The following is a 27,886-nucleotide window of genomic DNA, read 5'->3' as shown; positions in this document are numbered from 1 at the left end:
AAACAAGCCAATTGCCAAATTTTCCGCACGACCGTTATACCTCTCATGACACACACATACACGTCACACCATGTTTCGGGTGGGCGGTGTTCCGCGTCCAAACAATCAAACATGTCACCGTGACTTCTTATCATGCCCAGTTACACCTCATAACATATAACCTTATAACAAAGTTTGAAATAATTACGATATAACAAAATGTCAAGGTATGCAATAAAAAAGTTACATTATGCATAAGTTATTGCACCCTTAACATTAACTATTAAGAGAAACAATATCATCAAATGATATGTCACCAAAGCTTCCATTATTCTTGAAACACTCAAATTCATCTAGCAATATCTCTTCCCAAACCAAAGCAGATTGTGTTGATGAAACATTGTTGGATAGATCTTCTTGTTTTATAGAGGGGTCAATGTGGTCTTTTGCAATAGTTGAGGGGGTGCTTGACATGTTGTTATGGTTATTGGAGTTTTTGCAATCAAGATCAAGTCCTCCAAGGTGAGAAGAAGTAGTTGCATGTGGGCAAGTGTGATGACCAAAATAAGTTATGCGGAACATGTTTGATCCATCTTCTAACTTCTGAACCTGTTTTAATGCTTTGCACCCATGACCTTGTTTGTGTGTGCATCTAAAGTAACATCTGCAATCAATCAAACACATGTATTAAAATACAAACTAACATGACAATATTGATAACAATGGGCGTTTAATGTATAACTAATTTTCTAATTTTAAGTAGAAAACTATAAAAATCGTATAAAAATGTAATTAATTTTATTGTATATTTAATCTTAATGATATGTATAAGTATACGTCTATACAATTTTTATATTTTAGATGGTTTATACTTTATAGGCGTATTTTGGTGTATGTTAGTTTGCCATTTAACATGAAAAAAAGGTTTTGATACACAATTAAGATGTGTTTTTACCCGTCTCTCTTACTCTTTCCCACTAAATGTGATTTTTAACGACGCTTTTAACACCTAAAAACTGACCTTACATTGTACATGTAAGGATTTGAACCCAGAAGGCGAGAATCACATTTGTGTTGGGAGGATGAGAGCAAATACAATATCACTAAATGCAATTATAATAAACATTTATAGATTAATAAGAATAAAGTAAACCTTGGGAAGTTAGAATTGAGAATCCTTTTTTGCCCATATTTCCTCCATGCATAGCCATCTTCAATGGTGTCACTAACTTCCATTCTAGAATCTATTGTCTTCCTGCAAAACCTTAAATTAGTGAATACCTAAGATCTTGTGTTGAATCAAACAAATTACAAAAAACATCAACTACTTCTACAATCTACATGTGTAACAAAAGTTAAGTTTCAACTAAAATAATAATAATAATAATAATAATAATAATAATAATAATAATAATAATAATACGTGTCCTAGAGTAAATCAGGCTAGTGTTAGGGTTTGATCTTCGTACCTTCACAATTAAAATTTTAACTATTAAATACCTTCTCTTGTAACATCCTCTCCGTCCCTTAGCCAGTGCCACTATCTGGTCACCAGAACAAGGAGAATTCACCGGAACCCTACTAAATTCACCGGAATTGGAAGAATTCAACACCAAAAGGCCACCATAGAACGATTGCGATATTTCGGTCACAAGATCACCAACAGAAGCCAACCCATCATCATCAACTTTGTGGCTAAGTAAATTCTGTAGCTTCTTTGCAGAATCTCTGCCTTTGGTTAAGGTTTCCACCAATTCTTTCTTGTTAATGTCCATTTGTAAGATGTACGGACAGTTTTAAGATATGCACTGATTAAGGTATAATGTTGTAGGAGTGTGATATATGTTACATACTTACAAACATATATATAGGAGGAAAAAAAGGGTATTATGTACGCCATCAATTTGAGTGAATGTGATCTCATACTAATCACCATTTTATAAGATTTTTATTAGTCTTAATCAAATCCGAACAAAATTGAATTTAATATTGTAGAAAAGTCAATTATGTGTCTTTAAAGGACAAAAAGTAGGGTGTTTTCAATATGTTATGACAAGGAAAGTTTTGTTGATTATTTGGCATGCTTTGATAATACCGAGTGTAATGGAATGGAATTGGTTAATAAAAAGTACCATAGGTTACGGTTATGTATGTGGATGAGGATTAACTAATATTTGTAACGGTCATTTGTATTACTGTTGGACCACTGACCCAAATAATCATCTCCATTCCATATATCTTCAGGAGAAAACGTCAAAACGTGTCATTTGTGAGAAAATCTCATGACACAACCTAGAAGCTGAAACCCTTTATTTTTTATTACATATAAGACTTGAACCCACCCCTCCCCCCTTTGGGATTTTAACCAACTAAGCTCGCAAATGGTGTAATAGGTTTTTTTTTTCCGAACTGTAAACTTTTATAAACAAATGCGGAAAAATGCCAAGAAACACCGGCACCCTCTACAAGTCAGAGAGAGCCGCCAACCACCAAACTTGAACAATTACACCAACTAAACCAATCTATCGAGTTTCTTTTGGAACTATTCTTGTACCAAAAGAAATCTAAGGATTTGATCTCACCTATAATTTCTTCTATTTTAATGTCTTTCCTTCCGTAAAGTTAACCGTCCCTCGCTTTTCATAAGCTCCAAATGGTGTAATGGCTTAACCAAAAAACAATTATTTTTTTAACATTTTAATTTGTTTAATAAAAATGTGAATAAGGTATTTGATTGGTTGGATTTATAGTTGGTCCCACCATTTGAAGCCCTTGCTTCGTTGTAGTGGCACCTAGAAGGGCATTCGCTACTTTAGCGCCCTCAATTCTTCATGCATAATAGTGTTCGGCGCTCAAGTATGGTGACATGACAATCGGTTAACGCTCACTACACTTTGTTTGAGGCAAAGTGGCAAACAAATATTTGACTTTGGTTTGTTCTTTTTACTTGTTTTCTATTGTTATCATAGCATCATATCTATTTCTCTTTGCACATTGTTCCTCATGTACACTAGAGAGCAACAAGTTATCAGCTGCCTCCCTCACAATAATAATCCAAGTTTTATTAAAAAAAAACAAGATAAATGGATTTAAACTACCACTTTTTACATATCATATTGTCGGCTTCATAATTGACTAAGTACATGCTTGAAACCTCACATCTCAATACGCTTTATGTCGCACTTCTTATCGGTCTGGGTTTGAGATACTTCTTATCGGTCTGGGTTTGAGATAGGTTTCAATGTGTATATGTTGTGGTTGCTTTGAATTGAAGTCATGACATTAGAATATGCACTTGCAATAAAATCGATTATAAACCATTTTTTCTTTTTCTAGAAATTCCACTTTGAAGACAATATATGATGTATTTGTAAGATTAATATGTGCTTGCACGGTCCCTACTTTTGTGCTTGAGTGGAATCGCTTGATTCCCAAAAAGGTTGGGTTTGTGGCATGGCGAGCGGCTCTTGCTCGGTTACCAACTTTCGATGCATTGGAAAAAATGAACATTCCAGTCACTTAAAAAATGTGTCCGTTTTGCGGCGATATTGAGGAATCAGTGGAGCATATTTTTATCTCATGCGGCCTTGCACAATCTTTGTGGAGCGTGATTTCTCAATGGTGTAAGGTGCCCTCTTTTTTCTTGTTTAGTTTTCGTGACTTGTTGGGGGTACATGATTTTTTGTCGTTGTCAAGAGGTAAGGCCAAAGTATTTCAAGCGATTTGTCTTATTGCAATTTGGTGCCTATGGGAAAAAAAGGAATCTCTTTTTCACGAGGGGGTGCCGATAACTATCTCTGGTTTAGCTGAGGAAATAAAGATTATGGGATTTCTTTGGATTTAAAATAGAGGGAAGATGAGAGACCTCACTTGAGAAAATTGGTGTCGCTTTAATGTGTAATTGTTTGTTTTTTTTTTGTTTGTTTCGTCTGGTAGTTGAGGTCTTGATTGTGTTGGTGTTGGTGTTGGTGTTGGTGTAAGGTTACTTATAGCGTCTTGTTGGCAGAATATAATTTCTTTTGTTGGTCGTTCAAAAAATATATATATGCTTGCCATTTATTAATCTATAAAAAAAATTTTGAACGAGTAAATATTTGCACAATGTGGTATGTGGGATTTAACCACCTTGCCACCCACCAAAGTGGGAATGACTATTAATCTATTAAATAGCCTTCAGGTTTGTTTATTTAATTATAATGAACAAATAGTAATATCCTTAAAAGGTAATTATTTGACGAACACAATTACTCTTACTAATATAACATCAAGATCATGACGAGTTCCATAACCGCGTACACTGGATTCGTGAGGTACTCCCAATGCCAGTGGTAGTACTTAACCACCAATGCAACTAAAACAAGAAAGCAAACAACACAATGAACCATCATAATAAGGGTAGACGGGGTGGTGCGTTATAGCCGCCTATAACGCGTGACCATCACGGTAACACCACCGCCGGTCCTCCCATCACGCGTGATGGGAGGCCGGCCGTGATGGCCATCACGCGTTCAAAACCATATGACCGTTGGAATGTTACCGTTGAAGGCAATAAAAAAAAAACTTAATTAACCTATATAAATATAATCAAATCCAACTCAAATCTAACTCAAATCCTCTACTACAAACAACATTCTAACATCACACAAATGGAGGGTTCAAAGAAAACCCAATCCCGACCAAAGGTTCGACAAAATCTTGGCGAGCCAGCGAGATTCCGATTACAAGATGAACCCGACACAACCCAACCATTCCAACAACAACCTTGTCAACCACAATCTTTTCAACCACAACCGTTCCAAAACCAACCATTTCAATCTCAAACATTTAATTCACCGTTTTCATCGACACCGTATCAAAACCAACCGTTTATTCCACCTTTTTCTAGCCAAATATATCAAAATAATCCTTTTGAAACGTTTCAATCTCAACCGTCACATACGTCCGTCGATCCTTTAGAGGATAACAATGTTATACATCAATTTGCACGTGCTTTTCGTGATGAAGACGATGATGTGGATGAAGACGACGATGAAGATGAACCCGTGGAGGAGAATTCCATCGTCCGTAGACCTTGGTCGTCCGCGGAGGAGGTCGCCTTGACCAAGGCTTATTTACACGCCTCCGAAACAAAAAAAACCCGGAAACCAACAAAAACGAGATACGTTTTGGAGACGTGTTGTTGCACATTTCGAAAAACTTCCCGGTGCAACCAATCGAAACATGGATAAAATGACTTCCAAGTGGGGAGATTTGAATAGAAAAATGTCAAAATTTAATGCTTGCTACATCCAATTGGTAATTGATTTTTTAAATTTATTAGTTAAATTTTTTTTATAATTTATTACTTTATTTTTACAATTTTGATATATATATATATATATATATATATATATATATATATATATATATATATATATATATTTTTGAAATGTTTTGTAGAGCCGAGATCCACAAAGCGGAGCGAGCGAGGCGACTATCATAAAGAACGTCTTGAGCAATTATACCAAGATTTTCCGATCTAAATCCTTTCCCCACTTGGATGCGTGGGAGATTGCGAGACACCACCCGAAGTGGGAACCGGTTCCGGTGGTCGACATGGACGGACCGACGGCTCCAAGGAAAAAAGGATCTTCTTCAAAAAAGATCAAAAAATTCCGATTCCGGGAACTACACAACGTCTACCGACGGCTTGTCAATCAACACGCCGAACATGAACTTGAACGATCAACCTGGAGACGATCCCGATGAAGACACACCCACACCCACACGGCCGCATCGCAAGAAAAGTGGGGAATCGTCAAGATTAGGAAAGGAAGCAGTGGCCGAGGACTTCAACGAATACAAGTCGGCTAAGTTGGCGGAAATGCTAGAGACGAAGGAGCGAAAGCAACTAACTCTTGCTTCAAAATTAAAACGTGACGAGGCGTATATCAACCATTTGAATGAAAACCAAAAAAACGCCGATTTAACATTCATCCTACAACCGCACGAACATCTTAACGAACCCTTTAGATCGATCCTACTTCAACGCAAACACGAGCTATGCGAGAAGTGGGGTTGGGAAGCGCCATAGGGTTTTTTTTGTCGGTTTTTTTAATTATATTTATTTAATCTTGTTTTATTTTTTATTTAATTTAACCTTGTTTTAGTATTTATTGTAAAACAAAAAAAAATTCCATCACACCACACCACACCACACCACCACCCCTACCAAATTCCATCACTAGTGATAGAAAGTGATGGGGTGAAGTGGCACCCCACCATTGGTGGGAGCAAGTGATGATCACTTGAACACCCCCACCCTCCAAATTGGCCACAAGCTGCAACAAGCTTTATATCAAAATTGGTACACCCTACCCCAACCCTTTTTTATTTAATCATTACTACCCAGTAGAGGTGCACAAATCGGGTATTTAAAAAACCCGGAACCGGGTAGGAACCGGTTCCGGGTATGGTCAACAAAAGTCAAACCCGGTTCGGTTCCGGAACCGGTTCCGGGTATGGTCGGGTATTTGACCGGTTTTGACCAGTTCCGGGTCGGGTTTTGACCGGTTCCTCCGGGTTTTTTTCGGGTTTTTGACCGGTTCCTCCGGGTTTTTTCCACCGGTTCCGGGTCGGTTCCGGTTCCGGAACCGGCTCCGAGGAGAAATCCTATACCCGGTCAGGAACCGGTTCCAGGTATGGGTTAGAACCGGTTCCGGGTCGGTTCCACCGGTTCGGTTCCGGAACCGGTTATTTTGTGCACGTCTACTACCCAGTACTCACCTTATCTTGGCATCACTCATATTTAGTGTCCTTTTTATTTAGTTTTTTTTTTAATTGTTGGCCTACATCATCATTCTCATATTTAATATAATCATTTGTGTATTTATAAGTTCTAATGAGAAAACATATTGATACAACATTTATGAGTAGATTAATAACTTCATAATGTGAGCAAAGGCGTAGTTGTGGCAGGACGATCGTGCTGATAAAGTGAAATGAAACGGAGAAATGACTCACACCGTTTATTCATGTTTGAGGTTATGATCGGTATGCATCTACACAACGTGAAACAGAAAACCAAAACTATTAATGATGTCACAAGTAGGGAGTAACATGGGGTAGATGTGTGTTAATATATACATTTATAGCGAAACTAACTATTTTTAACAGCTAAATATATGAACTAAAATGGTGATTGGGTGGTGGCGGTGGTCAGGTGATGATGTCAAGAAAGTATGGTGAAAACAAAAACAACCACACACAGTAAAATCCCACCCAATTAATAGGGTCTGGGAAAGTTGAGACGTAGGTAAACTATATCTCTATCCTAAAAGATAATGAAGTTGCTTCCAGTAAGATCCTCGAGTCAAGAACCACTTACCTACAAAGCAAAATATCATAAAAATATAATGCTAGTGTGCTAGTGATGGGTTCCAAACTTTTAGAATATAAAACTACAAATAACATATACCCAACATCATAGAACAACATACAAACACAATGGTAGAGGACAAAGACTATTATACGTCAATACAAAACACTACCTAAATTAATAAAATGGATAATGGATTGTGCTTTTTTCTATATTTTTTATACTGTTTTTAAGCTAGATGGCCCCATAGAGTTTCATGGGCCATAATGTAAAAGTAAAACAAGTTACAACCCATTAGGAAACCTTTTAGGCCCAAACGTACTTACAAACCTCCCGGCCCAATGAACCGACCGATTAAGTAATGACCCAGTCTTAATGTCTTATTCGATTTACCAACGCTGATCATCTCTTCTGATTTTGTATATTTACTTTTTAAAATATATAATACAAGAAATGATTCATGATAATCAATTAATTACATAACGTAAACTAGTATGACAACAAAAATTACCAATTTAAATCATTTTATTTTCTTTTCACATACATGCATACATACATATAATAAACCATGGAATAAGATTCGTGATTCATGTGTTTTTTAATAACCTACACACGTATAGACCGTTTACATAAATGAAACTCCGGCGTGCAAATTAGTATTCTACATAGAAATAATGCTTAATCAACCCTTGTGATCTTACTTTGGACATGCTGATATATACTATAATATCGCAATATCCTAGCGCACAAAACTAACCCTTGTTTTTAGTTTGTTACTTGTGGTCCCATAATTTGTTATGGAAGGATCATATCCTTATTATATCGACCCACTCTTTCGCATTAGATCATATCCATGGACAACATCAGTCATATCTTGTTATATATAACTTACATATATCCCGACTACACCTATTAATAATTTTGATCATTGCATATTTGCATCTATCCGTATGCCTCCTTGGGTTTAATCACTTTCTTGAGTGCCGCCCCTTCATCTTTCTCTTGATGAACAAAAACAAAACTAAAACATAAATGTTCATCTAGCAAGAACTAAGAAACAATCAACCTACTAGCAAAGTACCAAAAAAAATTGTACCAGACTTTGTTCCATCATCCATGTCTATTATAACTCTAGGTTCAAGTCAAAAGCCCGTGATCCCATTTGTGTTCCGTACAACCTTTTTTTTTTAATCCAAGATATGTACTAGTTAAATTATTAATAATGGCCTTATTAAATATTAATATTATATTATGTAACCTATAAGGCTATAAGTTGTTTAAATGGTAGGCGTTTGGACCTTTGTAGTTTGTAGGTCCAAGATAGAGTTTTATATATTAAAAAGATTAAGTTAATAGTCTCTAACAAGGTCCTTTTATTCGTGGGTGGTTGTGGTAATTAGTCTAAAGTTTTCAAGGATTATAACTGCGTTAATGATGTTCTCTTAAGTTTTTGTAATATAGTATATCCAAAAGAATTAACTATATTTTAAATTTTAATTAGGGGTAGCAAATGCGACCCATTAGGTTGAATGAGTTGTAATAAAATGTAATTGGTCAGAATGAGTCAAACTAAAAAAAAGAAATGATTGAACGTGTCAAAATGGGTTGACATTTCTCGAGGTTTTTTTTTTTTTTTTATTTTTTAATGGAACAAGAAAAACGGAGGAAACTTTTTTTGTGTTTTTACTTTTTAGTTTTTTGATTTATATTTTGAGTTATGATTTTTTAATTATTTTTTTTTGAATTTTTTAATGAGAGGTTTTGAAAATGAGTTAAAATGGGTTGAGATTTCAGAAACCCCTCAGTAAAAAATTCAAAAAAAATAATTAAAAAATCATAATTCAAAATATAAATAAAAAACTAAAATAGTAAAAAATAAAAAATAAAAAGTTTCCTCTGTTTCCTTACATAAAAAAAATTCAAGAAATGTTAACCCATTTTGACCCGTTTGAATCAATTTCTTTTTTAGTTAGATCTATTATAACCCATTATATACATTTTATTACAACTAATTCAACTCAATAAGTCACATTTGCCACCTCTAATTTTTAATCTCCTTTTTGGACCTAATATATAACTTTGCAATGCATAAAAACCAAGGATGAGATGTGATGATAGATTTATTTTAGTGGGTAGTTTGAAAGCTCAACGTATCCACACCATCATCATCATCATTACACATTAAAGGTTTAGCGGTGACGGAACCATAATATTTTAATTAACGTGATAAAAATAAATAAACTTTTATCCCTTATTCGGTACCACCCTAACCTTCGGGATGACACTCCCTACCTAAACTAGTTAAGATTTATGATTCCTTGCTAACATGTCCTTCTAGACGCTAACAAAAATTAATATCATTTCTTTATAATCTTTCACTATTAACTTCAAAGTGGTTTTATCAAGCTAATTAGATGAACATGTTGGAAGAAGGGGTTAGGGGTTCGTCTAATAACCCATTTAATTCTTGAAATCATAATTACATGGCATAGGCTCTCTGTTGTGGAGCATGTGAAACGGGTATGGAGCAAACACCATACCACTACACTTGGTCATGGGTTTGACCTATGCTACCTCATTTTGTTTTATCATGTTTTCATATGTTTAGAACATTATAAAAGATCACAATTTGGATTTACCTGTGCTTGCTCTTTCATATACCCATGTTCTTCTCGCTATTAAATAGGCCCCAAAACTCCAATCTCCTCTCCTTTTTTGTACAATGATTTTGTCCATTTTGGCCTTTTCCTACATTATTAATAATAATTGATACAAACAAAACTATCAAGAATATGACCAAAGTTACTAACCTTATCAACTCAACTAAGTACATGTCTTTCTTTTATATGAGGTGAGAAAAAAAAAAGTTCTCTCTCATAAAAAGACCTCCAACATGGGTTTAACATGGTAACGCCGTCATGTCGATATCGAATGTGGCAATGTGATAGCTTAATGAATTTTCTTGTTGCAACACTAAGCTCGACTTAAAAAAAATGTATGTATATATATAAAGACCTCAAGCTGGCTTGAGTGTATGAATCACAATATGTTGAATGAAGCAAATTGGCCTATTATAGTTATCATAGAGGGTTATGGTATTTAGAGAAGTAAGATGTGATATTAAGTTACTTTGGCAATGATATCATAAAAATCTATGCATTTCCACATGTTTTGTATGATACAATATAAATAGAGACAAACTTTAAACCAGGTTAAAACTATAGGACCCAATTAGATAATGATAACCATAATTGAGTTAAGTATGTCCATACTCCATACAATTGAATGGCCTTGACATTGAAGCAAATCTATGTAACTTTATTTTTTCTTCATATTATATATAGTCACAAGTTCAATAACTGAATTCTAATTGTATACTTATCTAGAGAAAAAAAAATACACTTTTTAATGTGAATTGAGTCAAATATAACTCGAATCGGTTTTTAGCAACTGAGTTTTGGTTCAGACTTTCAAAATTTGAATAACTTGATTTGATTAACCGAGTAACTCAAAATTTAATTAGTTGAACACTCCAGCTACCATAATCATCTATTTATCTATATAAATATCTACTAAAAAAATTCTATGTGTTCCTCTTTGGTTGCTCACACCGCATCTTACCAGATTGCTTGATTTGTGATTTGTGCCTTCTCATGCGTCTGACTTGAATTCGCAGGTATGGGTCTCACCAAACCAGAAGGTCCTTAAATGGGTTATAACATGTCATTTATTTGTGAAACCCTTTCATAATCAAACAATAATTTTCGCATGTCATTGGTGTCTCCAAACCTGGATATTCCTTAAATGAGTTATAACATCTCATTTATTTGTGAAATAACCCCATAATCACCAAACAATAATTCAGTCTCACTAACCGGAATAGCTCTTAAACGGGTTATAAGTTATAACATCTCACTTATTTTTGAAACTTTTTTAATCACCAAACCCTAATTTAATTTCTATTCTCTACATATTCTCCGTTGCAATCTCCCATCTCACTCTAATTATTTTAAACCCAATAAATGTTTCTAGCTCAGTCTTATCATTAAACTTGAATTTCATGAAATCAAGTTGAAATGAATATTTGCAATTCAAACCACTTGTTGAAAGCTCGCTTGTAACTAGTGTAAACAAAACAAATGGCACCCACTTGTGTGGCAACTTGGCTGTTGGCACAGTATCGTCAATTACTTCGACGTAAGGCAACTTGGTCTCGCTAGCGTAGTACTAACAATCACTTTAAGTTGTGGGTCAGAATAAAGTATTTTTTGTAATTATATGAAGGTGCAACAATTCAAGTTGTGAATAAAAGATGTTGATCAATGTCGAATGTTGCAACAGCTGTCAGGATATTTTGTTACCATTGATGAGCATTATGTCACGATATGCTGTTGTCATACTTGTGTAACGTTACCTAGTATAGCATTATAACGTCACGGTTTACATCTCAATATAAGAGTTGAATGAGTACCAATCGACTAGACAATAATCGATCATTTAGTCAAAATGATTTATTACGTATATTATCATTAGGATTTGTTGCAGCTTTATAAAAATGCATGAGAATATATTTATAACATTCAATAATGTTAATATCATAGTTAGTCATTTATGTATTTATAAGATAAACAAAAGTACTATATAGATTTATTGTTAAGTTGGAAATGGTTTGATTACTTTCGTCACTTTCACTCAAAATATTTTTTGCTTGCGTGCCTATCTCTAGGATTTCATTTTCTTGTCATTTTCACTCACTTCGTTAACCCCAATGTGTGTGTGTATGCGCGTGCGCGTGTGTTTTGGATGAAATTGACGAAAGTTAAACAAACCATAAGGACAAAAACAACAGTTTACTCGTTAATAGAAAAATAAGAAAAAGAAAGAATAATTAGTTAATCATGGGATAATTTGTACTAGTTATATCTTAATTAAAATTTTAAAAGAAGTTTAATATTTGTTAAAGAATGATTATTGGATTTTCATGTAAATATACATTCAATTCAAACTAAACAATCAATATCCTAATTCCATCTCCATTATGAAAATAAAACCAAGGCCAAAGGTACCCGAACGTTGATTTTCAAGGTTAAGGTTTGTAAACCTTCGTTTGCTAAGAATCATGAACTTTGCGAGAGGACTTAATTGCGGTTCTTTGGTGTTATCTAGCACACATCGAACGAGTGACTATGTCATTTGTAGATACATGGAGTAATCATAGTTGGGATTCAATACATGTTAAAGTAAAAAACTTTGTTGTATTGTTCTTGCTAATTATTAGAGTTTAATATCTGATGAAACTTTCGGTCACTTTGAAGCTAGCGAAGGAGAAAAAACAGTTGGTCGAAGATATTATTGTAATCATATGCTGGATCATTTGAAGAGCAAGAAACGAAACTTTTTCATTCGTAAAAATCCTACTATGTGTGACAATCAAGCAATAAACATCTGGATTAAAGCGGAAATTTTAACCAAACTACCGGGACGGGAAATAAACCATTTAGAAAAGAAAGGAAAGACATGATTCACATGAATAATAATAATAATAATAATATAAACCATTTAGAAAAGAAAGGAAAGACATGATTCACATAAATAATAATAATAATAATAATAATAATAATAATAATAATAATAATAATAAGAGAAGGTACATGTCTTATGTACCACTAAACTAATATGTCCACTGTCCATGTCCGACACCGCATTTGATTAGAACTCGGCCGGCCGGCCGGCTAGTCATGCTGTCATGGACCTCCAGTCCTCCATGTCATAATAGCACATTAATTCATTTTAAAAATAGTTCATTTGAAAGATACTTAAAATAGCCTCTCTTTTTAAATTTCATAAATGTTCTTTCAAAACTGTCGGTAAAGATAACTTTTGAACCAAATCCATCTAGACCGACAAGTTTTGAACCAAATTCGTCTATCAGACAACTTTTAAACCAAATATGTCGGCTCAGACAATTTTCAGACCAAACCCGTCATATCCGACAACTTCTGAAAAAAAATCCGTCGTTTTTGAAATCCGTGTTTCTAAAAACGATGATTTTGATTTTTTTTAATATTTCATTATTATAATTTTACTCGTGTTTAGTTTTCCTTTAATACTTTTAAAGTATAAAGTTTTATAAAACATCTAATATACCGGCGAGACAAGCTTATTTTCATCTACGTGCCGTCATAAATTTTACTTTAAACCGAGCTAGGTCAGATTTATGTCGAAATGCTCAATAAAAACTTGACTCGGGTTTTGAATAACATTTATATCGGCATGTAGATAAAAATAAGTTCGTCTCAACAGTATACTCGAAATTTTATAAAACTTTATATTTCAAAAGTTATAAAAGAAAAACAAAATTGAAATAAAATTAATTATAATAATTAAATATTAGAACAAAACTGAAGATTTTGTTTGTGCAATTTAAGTGCATGTTATATGCATGTTTGTGTGGTCATGATTTAAACTAATTTAATTAATTTCATGTAATTTTTTTTAATTTATTATTATTATTATTATTATTATTATTATTACGTGTGGGTTTGGGTTTGAAAATCTATGGTGGTGGAGAAGATGAGGTTAAGAATAAGATGAGAGAGATTGTATCGTGACCAATTTGCCTCGTGTGTCTTGCAAAAAGCTCAACAAAACTTTTTAATAGTGGTCTTAATAATTGGCTATGTTAAAAGTTAGAAAAGTTAAAATAATGGGTGTGGTAAGTAAAATGATGAAATTACTTATATCATAAAAGTGATTAGTGTAGTATACATAATATGTATTCTTGAATTTACTATCATAAAAGTGATTTGTGTAGTATATATACTAGTATATATATGTATTCTCTTTTGATTTATCAATAACAACGGAGACAGATATTACTTTTCCCCGTTACATATATATGCACTCTTGAATCTTACATCTTATCTTACATCTTATCTTATCTTACAATACTAATAAAAGAAAATGCTAAAGCTTAGGTGTCAAGCCTACATTTCACCTAATTCCTAATCTCTCATCTCATTCATTCTAGTTATCTATGGGTCATGGGTCAAAACCATTTTGTCAATTGGGTTATAACATAGTGTGGATAATATTCATTATTGAATCAAGTGTCATTTTCATACCTAAGGTTTGACCAACTACACAACTTTAGTACTTTTTTTTTTTAATTTCTTGTAAATCAACACCTGGTGTTTCCAAAATCATGTTATTTTAGTACTTTTCGTTAACCCTGTTTGTTTTTTCCATTAAGTCTACATTAAATTAATCACAAGTATTTTGAGAATCACAACTAAAATAACAAACTTTATTTATCTTTATAATTTTACAAAAACCGTGTAATACACGAGTTCAAAAGCTAGTTTATTATATACGCTAAGTTAGTGTAATTAAATAAAACAGATGTGAAAGAAGAATAATAAACAAATGGTCTTTAGCTTACTGTTAATGCATGAATAATTTAATATTTATCCAATGGTCTTTAGCTTAGCGATACCAATGCACTAGATAATGCGTTGTCTTTCCCGTGGAAGAGGATTTTAAGTCTTATCGTTGTTAAAAGAACATGTAATAATTATAAATGGAGCTTGATTTGCCGTTAAAAAGTATAAATTAATGCTTAACTAGAACGTCAATGAGTTTTAGCTCAACTGTCATTGGAGGGAAAATGAAGATTTGGGTTTGGTCTCAAGTTCGAATCAGATCTTAACTGGGTTTTACAGTAGTGGGTCTTCGGACGGTGGGTCTTTCCGAAAACAGGAATTATGGGTTTGGGCTACCCAGCACTGTCTATGATTATACAAACGTATGAAGTTGACTTTTGTCATTAGATTATTCTAGATAGTTGGCTATATTCGTTGGCCGTTCAAGAAAAATGCATAACTAGAACAACATTATCTTCATACCCGAAACTAAGGGGGTGTTTGGGATTCCTTATTTTTACCTTCTTATAACTTATGACTTATGATAAGTTAAAAAAAAGTATTTGAGTTTTCTTATTATGTGAGAGAAAATGTTCATAAGTTACACATTTGTAACTTATGACTTCTCCTTATAAATTATAAGAAGATGAAAATAAAGAATCCCAAACAGCCCCTGAATACATCCTAATAATTTAATTGTGTGATAAAGAAACATGGAAAGTAATAATATATTAATATAATGAATAAAAAGTTAAAATAACGTTATTTTCAAAAGTTCTTTATCGTTCTAAAGAAAAAAAGTTAGGTTCAAAAAGTTATGGAAGTGCACCAATGATATATGCTTTGTAATTTTTATATTTTATATTATTTACTCAACAACTTATCATAAAATACTGTTATTTCAGAACCCTTAACTATAAACGAAAACTTTCGTACACAAAAATGTTTTTAACTAGAAAAATATTGTATATTTCTAAATTAATAAAGTTATTATACATAATACTGTATTAACTAATTAAGAGGGTTCTATGAAACTCTTTAAATATTGCAATCATATCATTTTGTTGTTAGCTTAGTTTTGTAAGGATTTTATTATTTTCGAGTTTTATAAAAATATATCTTGAACTTTTTTTATATGCTTTCTTAATTTGGCTAAAAATCATATCTGCATTTATTGAATTATCTTAACAGTTAACATACTAGATCCGACATAGCATATTATTGGTATATGTAAGGCCGAAAGGGGGCATACAAAGCTAAATATAATAAAAACGGCCTACATACTTGTGTCTTTTGTTTTACTTCACAAGGCGATTATGCAAACTTTTGCTTCATTCACTTTCTCTCTCACATTAAATCAGCAAAGCATAATGTAAAAGGATATTATGTGGTTAGCACAATACTTGACATGAAAGTGAGTTTATGTTGGGCATGTATCTAGAGGTTTGTTTATTACATAATCATATATATATATAACTGGGACAATCACATACACCATTTTACCTTTTCATTTCATATGGTTTTGTGAAGAATAGCATATATGTGACACACTGTTACATATACACCGTATATTCTTCACGTATATGTGACACACTGTCACATATACGCTATTCTACACATATACGCTATTCTTCAAAGTTCTAAACAACAGTTATTTGATTCATTTAAGTGTATCACAATCTTTCTAACTCTTATTATCAACCGCTATGGGGAAATGTATTATTCAGGTTTTACACTTATATATTTAAAGTTGCTTCTCATGGTTAGTTTCTTATTTTTTTTATATCGTTAACCATTTTCTACCTCATAATAATAGCATAACAAATTATGATATGCTAAATATAAATAAATATAAATACATGTATATATACTAGTATAGATAATATATATTATTATCCCCACTTGTGGCCTAGTGATAGTAGGTTTGGGTTCTCCAATGGAGACTCAAGTTCAATTCCCACTTATGTCATTTTTGATGGATATTGTCAATGAATGATTTAAGTTAAACCTTGTGTAAAGGTTATACGTTTGTACCCGAGTCCACTAGGGTTTTCGCCCCACCGTGTGTTACGCTAGAGAGTTTTGCTTTTGTAGTGGCACAATAACTGTTAAGTGGCAGCCGGCTGTATAGTTTCCCAGGAGAATGCCCAAGCCAAATTCTGAAGCCCTCATGGACCTAGTTAACAAAACATAGTCTGGCCAAATTAGAGTAACGGATCTCCCCAAAATAGAAGAGTGCGGTAGCCTAAATACAAAAAATCAATAAACGATAATGTATATTATTCATCTGTCCACATGTAAATAAATGATAAAGCCAATATATTTGCAAACGAGTCAAACTCGTGCTTTCTATGCCTTTCCCACTTTACAATTGTTTACTTATGGTCCCGACTCCCAACCGCGCTTTATGTGTTCACACAATGATATTTAATGTTTTTATTTTATACACAACTTGATACAAAATTGTATCATCAGGCAATAAAAAAACATATGGTTGATCTCATATGTAATAATTAACTTAAAAGGATAGGATTCTATATTATATTGTATATTGTGCATTTGGTGTTGTACACCTCTAAAATCAAGGTCACATTAAACCCGAAAATGCACTTTAATTTACAAAACAAGAAAGGAAAACTTTGTAGAAGAGTAAACGAAACAATCGATAATGACTAGATCTATTTACAAAACTTCAGTTTTCTTAACGATTGCTTCTGATTCAAGGACATGAAGAACATATATAATGTTCTGATATACAACCCCACACCACCGCTACAAGAAAGTTCATATGGTACATCGATCCTATAACGACGCAGACCATTTGCTCAGCAAATCATCACTGCTAAAAAAACTCATGAAGTCATGTGAGCTAGTGGATGCACAAGAATCTTCATGGCCAAATCTCAATTTGTCATTCCACCTTAAAGCTTGGGATGAGTTGTCATCATTGGCCGATGAAACATTGTCAGAAACATCAGCACTTTGGTCCTTGGAGTCAACAACTTCTTGTTTCACAGAGGGGTCAGTGTGTACATTTGTGATAGTGGAGGGGCTATTTATGGAAACCTGGTAGTGGTTTTTGAAATCCTCAAAATCTAGGACAACTTCATGGTTTGTGAAAGTAGGGCATGTGTGATTGCCTAGGTATGTGATGTGGTACATGTTTGATTCATCTTCCAACTTTTGGACTTGTTTAAGTGCTTTGCACCCATGAACATTCTTGTGGGTGCACCTAAAGTAACACCTACAACACACAAGAAAAATATATAATTAGTGGCAGGAATAATATAATTAGTTTGCTATAGGGGTTGGGCTAAACCTATTAATTATTATCAGTTACCCTATAAAACATTAAACTTAAAAAGGTTTTACTTTTGTCTACTCATGCATAATGTATGGAATATTAGTATATTACTGATGTTACAAGTTAAATAAATTATTTTAGTAAGTAAAAAAGATAGTTGTTGATATATGTTTAACACAATCTGTTTGGCTAAACATACAACCCCGAAACTTTGATCAGTTAAAAAGACTTGTTTTATGGGTTTTCTAAGATAAAAAGTATAGAATATTATTGATTTAATAAGTTAAAAAGAGTTAAGCACCATATTATATATTTTAGTTAATAAAAAAATCAAAAATTAGTGTTAAAAGTTAAGAAAATATTAATTAGTACCTTGGGGATTTGGAGTTGAGGATCTCTTTTTGTCCATACTTTCTCCATGCATATCCATCTTCCATTATAGCACTAATTTTAACACGAGAATCTATAGTCCTCCTACAAATATTAAACCAAATAAACATATTAAAACTTATTATTAATTGTACCACATACAATATTAACAAGGATGAGCATTTAGTATTGGGTACCTGTACCCAATCGATAATATTCGATATCAGTACAGATAACAAATATTTCCAAATTTCAGGATCGGGAAAATAAAAATTGATAATATTATTATACCTTCTCTTATAACAACCTCTCCTCTCCTTCACCACCGGCGCAGGCCTCTTCCCAGCGCAAACTTCCGGTGTATTTTCCACCGGAGTCGCCGGAATCCCATAAATCTCGCAATTCACCATCGAAATGCCACTCGAGAACGACCCGAGTATCTCCATTAGCAAATCTTCAGCCGAAACCAAGCCTTCAACGTTAACATTCATTTTAAGTAAACTTTGCAACCTCTTTGTAGACTCTCGTCCCCTAATTAAGGTTTCAATCAGTCGAGTATTGTTCGTTTCCATTTCGGATGTTGTGTACGGTTAATTGGTAGAGTATAAAGTGAAGTTGAAGCTAGGGGCTTATATATATATATACTATAGAACTATAGATATACATGAAATGAAATATATGTGTGATAATTATAAATAGAAAGTGAGATAGTGAGGAACCAGGAACCTTGTAAATCAGTTCCACGAAATTTCCTTGAAGAAAAGAAAATCTAGAAAAACTGAAGTGACGTCATGTGAATGATGTCATCATGGGATCATTTTTGTGCTTACTTGGCACCAACAATAATTGAAAAATACTATGATCTGATCCGAACAATACGGGTGTCGTATGTTTAGGTTCCGAATATGATAAGATGTCCATTTAAACCGCTAGTTAAAGTAAACAAAATGTTGTGAAATAATATTTTTAATTAAATATATAGAACTGGAAATACGATGATTTTGTAAGAACTTCTCAAGATTCTTTAACTAGTAAAAAATGATTTTTCTGGACGGTAAAAGTCTTTTTTTTAGGCGGTCAAATACCTAAACCTTTTAAATTAATGTTTCGATTATTTTCTCTATTTTGAATATATCTTTTAGGCGGTGTATAGTTAGTGTGAACCGCCTAAAAAAGAGAAACAAAGTTAAATGGTTAAACAAGAACAAAACATAGTAACATGATTCGTATAACAATTAAAAAGTGTAAGGATTAATGAGACTGAGGATGGACATTATGGAGAAAGGCTGATCAAATATGAAGGGTTAAAGTTGATAAAGTTTTGAAGTTTTAAAGAGTTTGAGTTTGAGTCGGTTTAATTTATTTAATTAAGAGTATTGGTAAGCAAGTTAGAGTTTTGGTATAAATTATGTCTATTGTATTATTAGTGGTTGAAGTTTTTAGCTCTTAAACTGAGTAGTGAAAAGTTTTCACAAAATCATCGTGTTATCGTGTTTTTTAATTCGGTTGTTTCCAATCAACAAGATTCTGTCACGCGCTATAAAACTTAGTAGTTTTTTTTTAAATCTTTGGAGCCATCAGGATTTTTAGGCGTCAAGTGAGATATTTTTTGGTGTCCGATGAGATTATTTTTTGCTTCTGACAAGACTTTTCGTTATCTGACAATATTTATTTGGCTTACGAGGAGACTTTTTAGACAAGTGGTAGAATCTAGCTGGTTAAAATCCTATCGAGTAATAACTAAAAACTATGTGAGTCGACTTGATTGGGAATGAACATTATGAAAGAAACCTGCTTAAATAAACATTTTTCTGACTTTAACTTTAACCGTTAAAATAGAACCCCCCCCCCCCCCCGGGTGGTATTTGGACCCGTCTAGGGTAGTGATGAAGTCTGGACATGAACGCCAAGGGGGGCATACTCAAAATATATTTAAAAAAAATCATAAACGATAGGGGACCGGGCTCAAATTTTTGGTCAAAAACGGGTAAATTTACACTATGTATAAAAGTTTTTGGACGAAAAACTACTAAATTTGCACTGCTGCAACAAAACAGGGGACCGGGGCCACCCCTAGCCCTCAATATCCTTTGCCACTAGAGGTGCGCAAACCGGTTTATACTCAAAACCGGTTTGGGTTAAAATCGGTTCGGTTTGGTCAACAAAAGTCAAACCTGTTTATGATCAGTTTTGGTTCGGGTTGAAACCGGTTTCTTACAATGTTACGGTCGGTTTCGGTTCGGGTTTCGACCGGTTTTGGCCGGTTTCGGTTCGTTTAACCGGTTTGGAACCAGTTTTGGTAGAGAAAATTACAAACCTGTTCCGAGCCTACGGTTTCAATCGGTTCCAAACCAGTTTCTACATAATCGGTTTCAAACTGGTTCGGTTTCGATTTAGTTTTCGAATCGGTTCGACTAACCGGTTTATTTGTCCACCTCTGTTCACCACTAGTCTAGGGTAAAGTTTGTTGGGGCATTTATGGAAATATTGACGTTCTAAAACTTAGCTTTTTACATTAATGAATTAGACACATTGAGGAGAGTGAAAATGACATAAAGATAAGGAGTTAGTGTTCATTTAACCTGCATTCGAATAATTTGTACCTTTTAATTTCCAACTTTGCCCTTTTTCATCACTGCTGACGTAGTAGTATATGCCAAAATCTGAAAAATAGATCTTAAGAATAAGAAGTCTATTGATTTGTGGAAAACTTTGGTGGTTTAATTACGGAAACCATTGACAAGTGAGTGGGTTAACCGCTGACTTTTAAGACATATGTTAACGGATTTTTATCTAGACAACACATTATTTGAATTTTTTGTTGTAGCATGATTTGATGATATATTAGACTTATTAGTTTACATAAACTTATAATTTATCATATTATTATTAGTATTATTACATTTCAGAATCAAATACATTTTATTCTTAATATGAAAACAGTGAGAACCGATTTGTTGTTATTATTAGGTTTGTTTTTATAATTGTTTGTTGTTATTTTTTGTTCGTATTTGCTGATTTCCGATTATGAGACATTATAAGTATTCTTTTTATTTACAATTTTTTTTGTTATTATTAAGTTTTTTTCTTATGCTATTATAAGTATCTGCTGTAATTATTTGTTGCTGATTTTGATTCTTTTGTTGTTATTATTATGTTTTTTTATTTGTTATTATGAAATATTGCTGATGTAGATTAGTATTATAGTTGATATTGTTTATACGCTCTCATTTTTGGTATATTGATATCGTTTCCTACGTTCACGTGTTAAGATTATTTTGTACATGGACATTCGCCTTATTATTACCACTCTTAATATATTACATCCTTTTTTTTTTTGTTTTTTTGTTTTTTTTAGGGTGGGTGGGGGGGGGGTGGGTATTTCATTGAAACAAACTAGCAAGAGGCTAGAAGTCAAAGCAAACAACAAAAGTTCCAACAATAAATTATATCAATCCTTCAACATAAAACTTTTATTCAGCAAACGATTCTTGATTCAAGGGAACCCTAAGGATTTTATATATTCCACGGTTTTAGAAGCACTTGTTGGGTTATTGGAGAAAGTAGTTTCATTCCTCGCTTTCCGAATGCATAAGCACAACATAAGGACAATCCTGTATAACACCTAATTCTTCTGGTGACCCAAGTTGCATGTGCATGAACCAAAAGCAAATCTATCACCAAGTGAACATAAATGGAAGGAATTTGGAATCACTTGTTAACCTATTGCCAAACCAAGGTAGCAAAGTAGCACGAAGTATGCAAATGATCGTTTGTTTCTTCATATTTTCCGCACAAATTGCAAACCACCAAACCCAGTTGAATGTTTCTACGCCTTAATGCTGCAAGAGTCAAAAGTTGATCCATCTCACATTCCAAACAAAAATCTTAATTTTCTTTGACACCCAATTATTCCACTTCAAAACGAAAGGGGTATGTGTGATCGAAGAGTCAAACAAAAGACATTTCATAGAGGTAATCCAAAGAGCTAAAAAGTTATCAGCTCCTAGGAAAGAAGGTTACCAAGCCACAAATAAAACCAAACAAGTATGCCAATATCAAACAGAACAATATAAGAAAGGTTACCTATAAGGCTATAACATGATTAACATGTTTGAACAAGTGTTGGAAGAGTTATAGGACTAAATTTTAAATAATATATAATTAGGTACACAAACAATAATTTAATCATACACTTTCCAAAAACACCATGTCAAATCCTACACACGACTAAACACTCCATACAACCACATCAATATCAACAAAGGAAAAACATACTAATACAAACAAAGCACGATACACTTTTTGTGTTGTAGCACGATAACCCGTCATAAATTAATTTTATATAATTTTTTTCAATAAAATTTCTTTTGAAACTAACTATAAAGAATGAAAATTTCCATCTCAACATTAGAAAATAAAATCTCCGGTTATACTCTTACTTAAGTTCCTAATCCTTTTATGTCTCAGTATTTACGTGATAGACGCTCTTAAAAGTAAAACTTAAATCAGCATCACACAATAACATTCAAATCAAAAATTTCATCGACTTATGCTCAATATTATAGTCAATTACGATGACAATAAGCATACTTTTTTTTATTCGATTGTCTTTTTCGTTTTTATGGTTTTCTAGTTGAAATAAAAAATTTAATACGGGTGGACTGAGTGATAAGCTTGCTTTGAAAAAACGAATTTGTATCCTTTATAAGTCAAAATACAATAAGTATCTCTCCTTTTCCCTTTAGATTTCCTAATCTCATTAATTTATCCATGCCAAATCACTTATCTTTGACTAATATAATTAATTAAATTATTAACTAGTTAATAATGTTCATAGACTTGCTTAGAAAGTCTGTAACCTTATCACGATCACCATCAAAGGTTGTTTGATTCATTTTACTTTCTCTAACATAACGTGTAACTTTTGTTTTTATACATTTTTTAAATTCAATGAATATATAATCATCTGGACACTATCAAACAAACTACACTGACAAAATTTTATTATTGTGTGCCAAAAAAGCGTCCCATCTAGGGCCAGTGTCGTATCTAAAAGAAAATTTTAAGTGTATTCTAAAAAAAAAAATTAAACCTAGGGATATCTGAATACATAAAACGTAGAAGAAAAAAAAATTACACTAATTTTGCATTTCTCTGCCCTTGTCTAGGGCTCAGGTGGATGTGAAGGGAGGCAGCACGAGACGAGTAGCTGGCATTAGATGGAAGGTTGTGATTATTTATTTATTTATTGAAATTATTAATTAGTAATTTATCTCTAGCTCACTTAACAATCATAGTTTCACAGTTCACCCTATCATGACATATTTAACTTGATGTGAAATTGGAAACCCAACTACTTATGTGTCACATTTCACACCGCCCATAAAACATAGCTAAATATAGACGGATTACCTTCATATCCAAGCATCATCTATTATTACGATACAACATCTTTTTTCTTTTCTTATTTAATTTCGAACTAAAATTACACATTTTAGAAAAATTTCGAACGTTCTTCAACCTAAGTAGTGATATAACCAGACGTTTTTCACTATATAATGAAACCATCACAATGCTCTTATACGAAAAGAAGTTCTCCCCCTTTTTCTCACTTCCACCTCACCCTTCTCCCAATCTAAAAGTACCTAAAACCTTTAACAATGGTGATTGTGAACTTTTGAATGAGGACAAATAACTTTAAAACATACTACAATTGACCACCTATACTACAATTGATCGCCTACATGACTATATCCACAACCATATCAATATCAACATAGGAAAGAAAAAAAACATACTAATGAACATAAAGTACGAGATACTTTTTGAGTTGTAACTGATAACCCGTCATGAATTAATTTTATAATTTTTTTGTAATCGAATTTCTTTCGCAACTAACTATAACAAACGACATTTCCATCTCAACATTAGAAAACAAAATCTACAATCCTACTGTTTCTTAAGTTCCTAATCCATTTGTGTCTCCACATTTGTGTGATAGCGGCTCTTAAAAGGAAAACTTAAATCTACAACATCACACAACATTCAAATTAATGACTTCATCGACACTCAATATTCCAATCAAGGACCTGAAAATCCAATCGGCATGTGGGAACAAAGGACTTTTAGCTTAGCGACACCAAAATATGCTTAAAAGTTATTCATCTCATGAGTTTAAGGATTGAAATCATATGGTTGACAAATATATAGATTTATAAGAGGTTTAGAGGGTTAGTGTTAGCTAAGTGAGCGCGTTTCTAAAAAGTAGTTATTTACTAACTAAATACATTAAGATTTAAGATATCAATTCTAAGAGATTCTACCTTTCTTCACATCAAACGCACAAAAATGGAATTAAATATTTCTTAAAACACCTTGTAAACGAAAGTTTCACCATTGTGTAATGTTTTCCTCCTATTGATATATACATACACATAGGCCAAACTTCGTCATCTTAGTGACATACACTTAGGTCGTCATATTACATATACAAACTGTATGCTTTGATACTAACCACATGAATTATTGGTGTAGTGATGATTTGCTAGACATTCGAACAATTTGCACTCAATATCTTCATCCATTATGTTTCACTCACTTTTGTATAATGTCAATAAAGATATGCTTATATATTGGTTTTATGATAAGAATTGCGAGAAGCCAAGAACCATATAAAAGCTTGTACGTAACGCGTAGATGGGGTAGGCGGTTTTGTAATAGGTTAAGGAACGATACCTAGCTATCTTAAAGTTCCAACAATTAAGTACAAACATCCATTTGTTTAGAGTGCTAGAAACGAATTAGATCCGGTTAGGGCTTATCAAACTATGATAAAAGATGATTAGTCACTTAAAGAAAACGCTAACAATCTAAGGTCATAAAGCAATCTTTGCAACTAATTTATTAAGACTCTGGACCGTTGAAATACACCGACCTACCTTGGCTTTATATGCCCTCGACTTAATAACATCAAACCTATCAAAAGTCATCTTACAACATCAGTGATACAAGTAATTTAGCTATTCATAATGAAACGAATAACAACAATATAAAATCATAAGGCAAACTCCAGTCTTCAATCATCAATCCCGAGCACGCTATCTAACCTGAAAATACGGAAACGGACTCGTATCGGAAAAACACACCTATGAAAACATTTAAACTTTTTAACAATTCCTTGAACGACTAATTATATAATAGGAATAAATTAAATTTTAACAAAAAGCATATAATCACTCAAAACAATAAATTAATCAAACCCTTAGCAGCAAATACCAAGTCAAACCGAAGACACGACTCACTCCATTCCACAACCACATCAATATTAAATATTAAGAATTATTAACAAAGTAAACGACCTTAAATTTAACGATAGATTTATAACCGAATTTGTTTGTTTTGTTTTATTTTTCTTCATAGTTTTATGGGTGGTTTGCGATCGACATTTTAATTTTTTGTAATTGGAAATAAATAATCTCACATTTTATGTATTGGCCGATAATAATTCAATCTTTAAAAACTCTGCCAACGATCTAACCTTTCGACTATTTTTCTCTCAATTAATCTCCGATAAAAAACACTTAACGTCGAATTTCAAATCGATGTTTTAGGGCTTTTGATCAGAAGAATGATACGAGTCGACTGATGTAAAACTTATCTCGAAACAGTGATCCAAACGACGAAACGGTGTTTCATTTCAGGTGTTTGAATTTCCAATTAACAAAAATCAAGCCATTTGAATCACCGTTTCGAGATAAGTGTTATATCAGTCGAATCTTATCGTTATTCTGATCAAAAGTCCTAAGAAAACGGTTTTAAATACGGAAAAACACTTAACGGCGTTAAGTGTGCTTTTTAACGGAGGTCCACTGAGAGAAAAATAGGCGAAAGGTTGAACAGATTTTTTAATTATGAGATTATTATTGGCCATTTATTTCCAATTTGTCGAAATTATTTATTCTATCTTTTTTATTTCTTCTATCGCTTTGCGAACGAGTTTGTAGCAGTCGTCAATTTTACGGCTTTTTCATTACAAAACTGGTCAATAATTTGCGACGTTTTTGGATCGTATCATCGTAGTGAAGATTCATTTGTGTACTAGTTAACAAAGCTACTAGACAACTACGGTTACTAGGACACCATTAGAATTAGAATATAAACTTTATTGACTTCGATCACGTTCAATATTTTGATCAGTTATCTATTCAACATCAAAACTAGTTCTTAAGTTACTAAGAATGCACCACATTTGTCTTGGGTTTGAGTACCACAGACAACAAATAAATTTGTCTATTAAAAACAAATAAAAATGTATCACATTTAAGTCAGAATTAAGTTATTTTACGAAGTCTTCTAAATCTTGAAAGGTTACAAAGATACAATAAATCGCAAAATATAAAACAATGCTGAGTAATATATTACACAATGTTGAGGAAAAAAAATACGGAATGTTGAGAATGAAAACACAATGACAAAAATAAACAAAAAAACACAATATATAAATAATAATACACAATGATTTTTACAAAAATTATAGAATCTACAAGCTAGAAATCGAAAAACAAAAACTTAAAATCTAATATCATAGAGTTCGACGAGACGATTCCAATACCGCCAATTTGAGTTCAACATAAGTTCCTTTGATACTATCCCTACGATTTCCTATTTTTAAAAGATGTATTTTAACTCAATCCTTTTAAGTCAATAGCAAGTACCTCTCCTTTTCCAGTTAGGTTTCCTAATATCATTTACCCACTCTAAATCCCATATCTTTGACTGTAATAATTGATAATTTAATAACGATTTATGTTATATAGGAAATGGGCTTATCAGGATCGCTATCAAAGTCTGTTTATTTTTTATTTTTATTTTTTTACTTTCTCAAATTCATTAATATTATAATTTTTGCCATTTATTAACTCAACAAATTGTTGGCAAGTGGCTTGATTTTATTGGCTTTACAATTTAGATGGCTAGGAATTGTAAATCGTGCGGACCATTTTGGGGATTTTTCAATTCCACGAATGTTCTTAGAAAGTGGACAATCAAAATGAACATTTTGGAGATTTCTCCAAATTTAAAATATACGGTAGAGAGGTATCAGGTATGTACCTAATTGGGCCTTAACCGTATTTGGATCTAACATATACAAGCTTGTTAAATAGCAATGCTTTCCCTATATAAGTGACATCCGTCATCCAGTATATGTTCCTGGACAATCGGTGTATATGCTCCCAGAGGATAAAGGAGAGATGACCATACCTCGCATTCTCTAAACCACACTCCGACGCTCAAGTAAGTTAAATTCATCGTAAAAAAGTACTAGTATGTAATGTATCGATAGAAAATACGACATGTGATGGTGAATGCGAAATGCCACTTATATAGGAAACACAAGGCTAATGTTGTCAAAATCATGTATATGTTAGGCCCAAATACAGTGATGTCCACTTT

The 27,886-nt window shown here is 32.9% G+C and overlaps 2 protein-coding genes across 2 annotated transcripts; both read right to left on the bottom strand.

The window, feature by feature from the left end:
• Positions 1-255: 255 nt before the first annotated feature.
• LOC143576548 (WRKY DNA-binding transcription factor 70-like) lies at positions 256-1,757 on the bottom strand. The gene is made up of 3 exons (XM_077060615.1): positions 1,480-1,757; positions 1,133-1,234; positions 256-643 (listed from the first exon to the last, which is right to left on the bottom strand). The coding sequence occupies exons 1-3, from the start codon at positions 1,752-1,754 to the stop codon at positions 256-258; spliced, it is 765 nt and encodes a 254-aa protein (XP_076916730.1). The 5' UTR covers positions 1,755-1,757.
• A 15,802-nt stretch (positions 1,758-17,559) lies between these two features.
• Positions 17,560-19,002, bottom strand: LOC143576547 (WRKY DNA-binding transcription factor 70-like). Its single transcript, XM_077060614.1, has 3 exons — positions 18,722-19,002; positions 18,434-18,535; positions 17,560-18,001 (listed from the first exon to the last, which is right to left on the bottom strand). The coding sequence occupies exons 1-3, from the start codon at positions 19,000-19,002 to the stop codon at positions 17,560-17,562; spliced, it is 825 nt and encodes a 274-aa protein (XP_076916729.1).
• Between the last annotated feature and the right edge of the window lie 8,884 nt (positions 19,003-27,886).

This window comes from Bidens hawaiensis, unplaced genomic scaffold, assembly GCF_021521415.1.
Source record: "Bidens hawaiensis isolate Kalapana, Puna unplaced genomic scaffold, B.hawaiensis_p1.1 tig00028238_1, whole genome shotgun sequence".
Lineage (NCBI taxonomy): Eukaryota > Viridiplantae > Streptophyta > Magnoliopsida > Asterales > Asteraceae > Bidens > Bidens hawaiensis.
This window is presented reverse-complemented; position numbering and strand designations above follow the sequence as displayed.

What these genes read in the sequence shown, in the direction of transcription:
- LOC143576547 (XM_077060614.1), bottom strand. Translation starts at nt 19,002, where the DNA reads ATGGAAACGAACAATACTCGACTGATTGAAACCTTAATTAGGGGACGA. An exon ending in AGAGGTTGTTATAAGAGAAG is followed by an intron (nt 18,536 to 18,721) that starts GTATAATAATAT and finishes TAATATTTGTAG; the next exon opens with GAGGACTATAGATTCTCGTG. An exon ending in CTCAACTCCAAATCCCCAAG is followed by an intron (nt 18,002 to 18,433) that starts GTACTAATTAAT and finishes TGTGTGTTGTAG; the next exon opens with GTGTTACTTTAGGTGCACCC.
- LOC143576548 (XM_077060615.1), bottom strand. Translation starts at nt 1,754, where the DNA reads ATGGACATTAACAAGAAAGAATTGGTGGAAACCTTAACCAAAGGCAGA. An exon ending in AGAGGATGTTACAAGAGAAG is followed by an intron (nt 1,235 to 1,479) that starts GTATTTAATAGT and finishes AAGGTTTTGCAG; the next exon opens with GAAGACAATAGATTCTAGAA. An exon ending in CTCAATTCTAACTTCCCAAG is followed by an intron (nt 644 to 1,132) that starts GTTTACTTTATT and finishes GATTGATTGCAG; the next exon opens with ATGTTACTTTAGATGCACAC.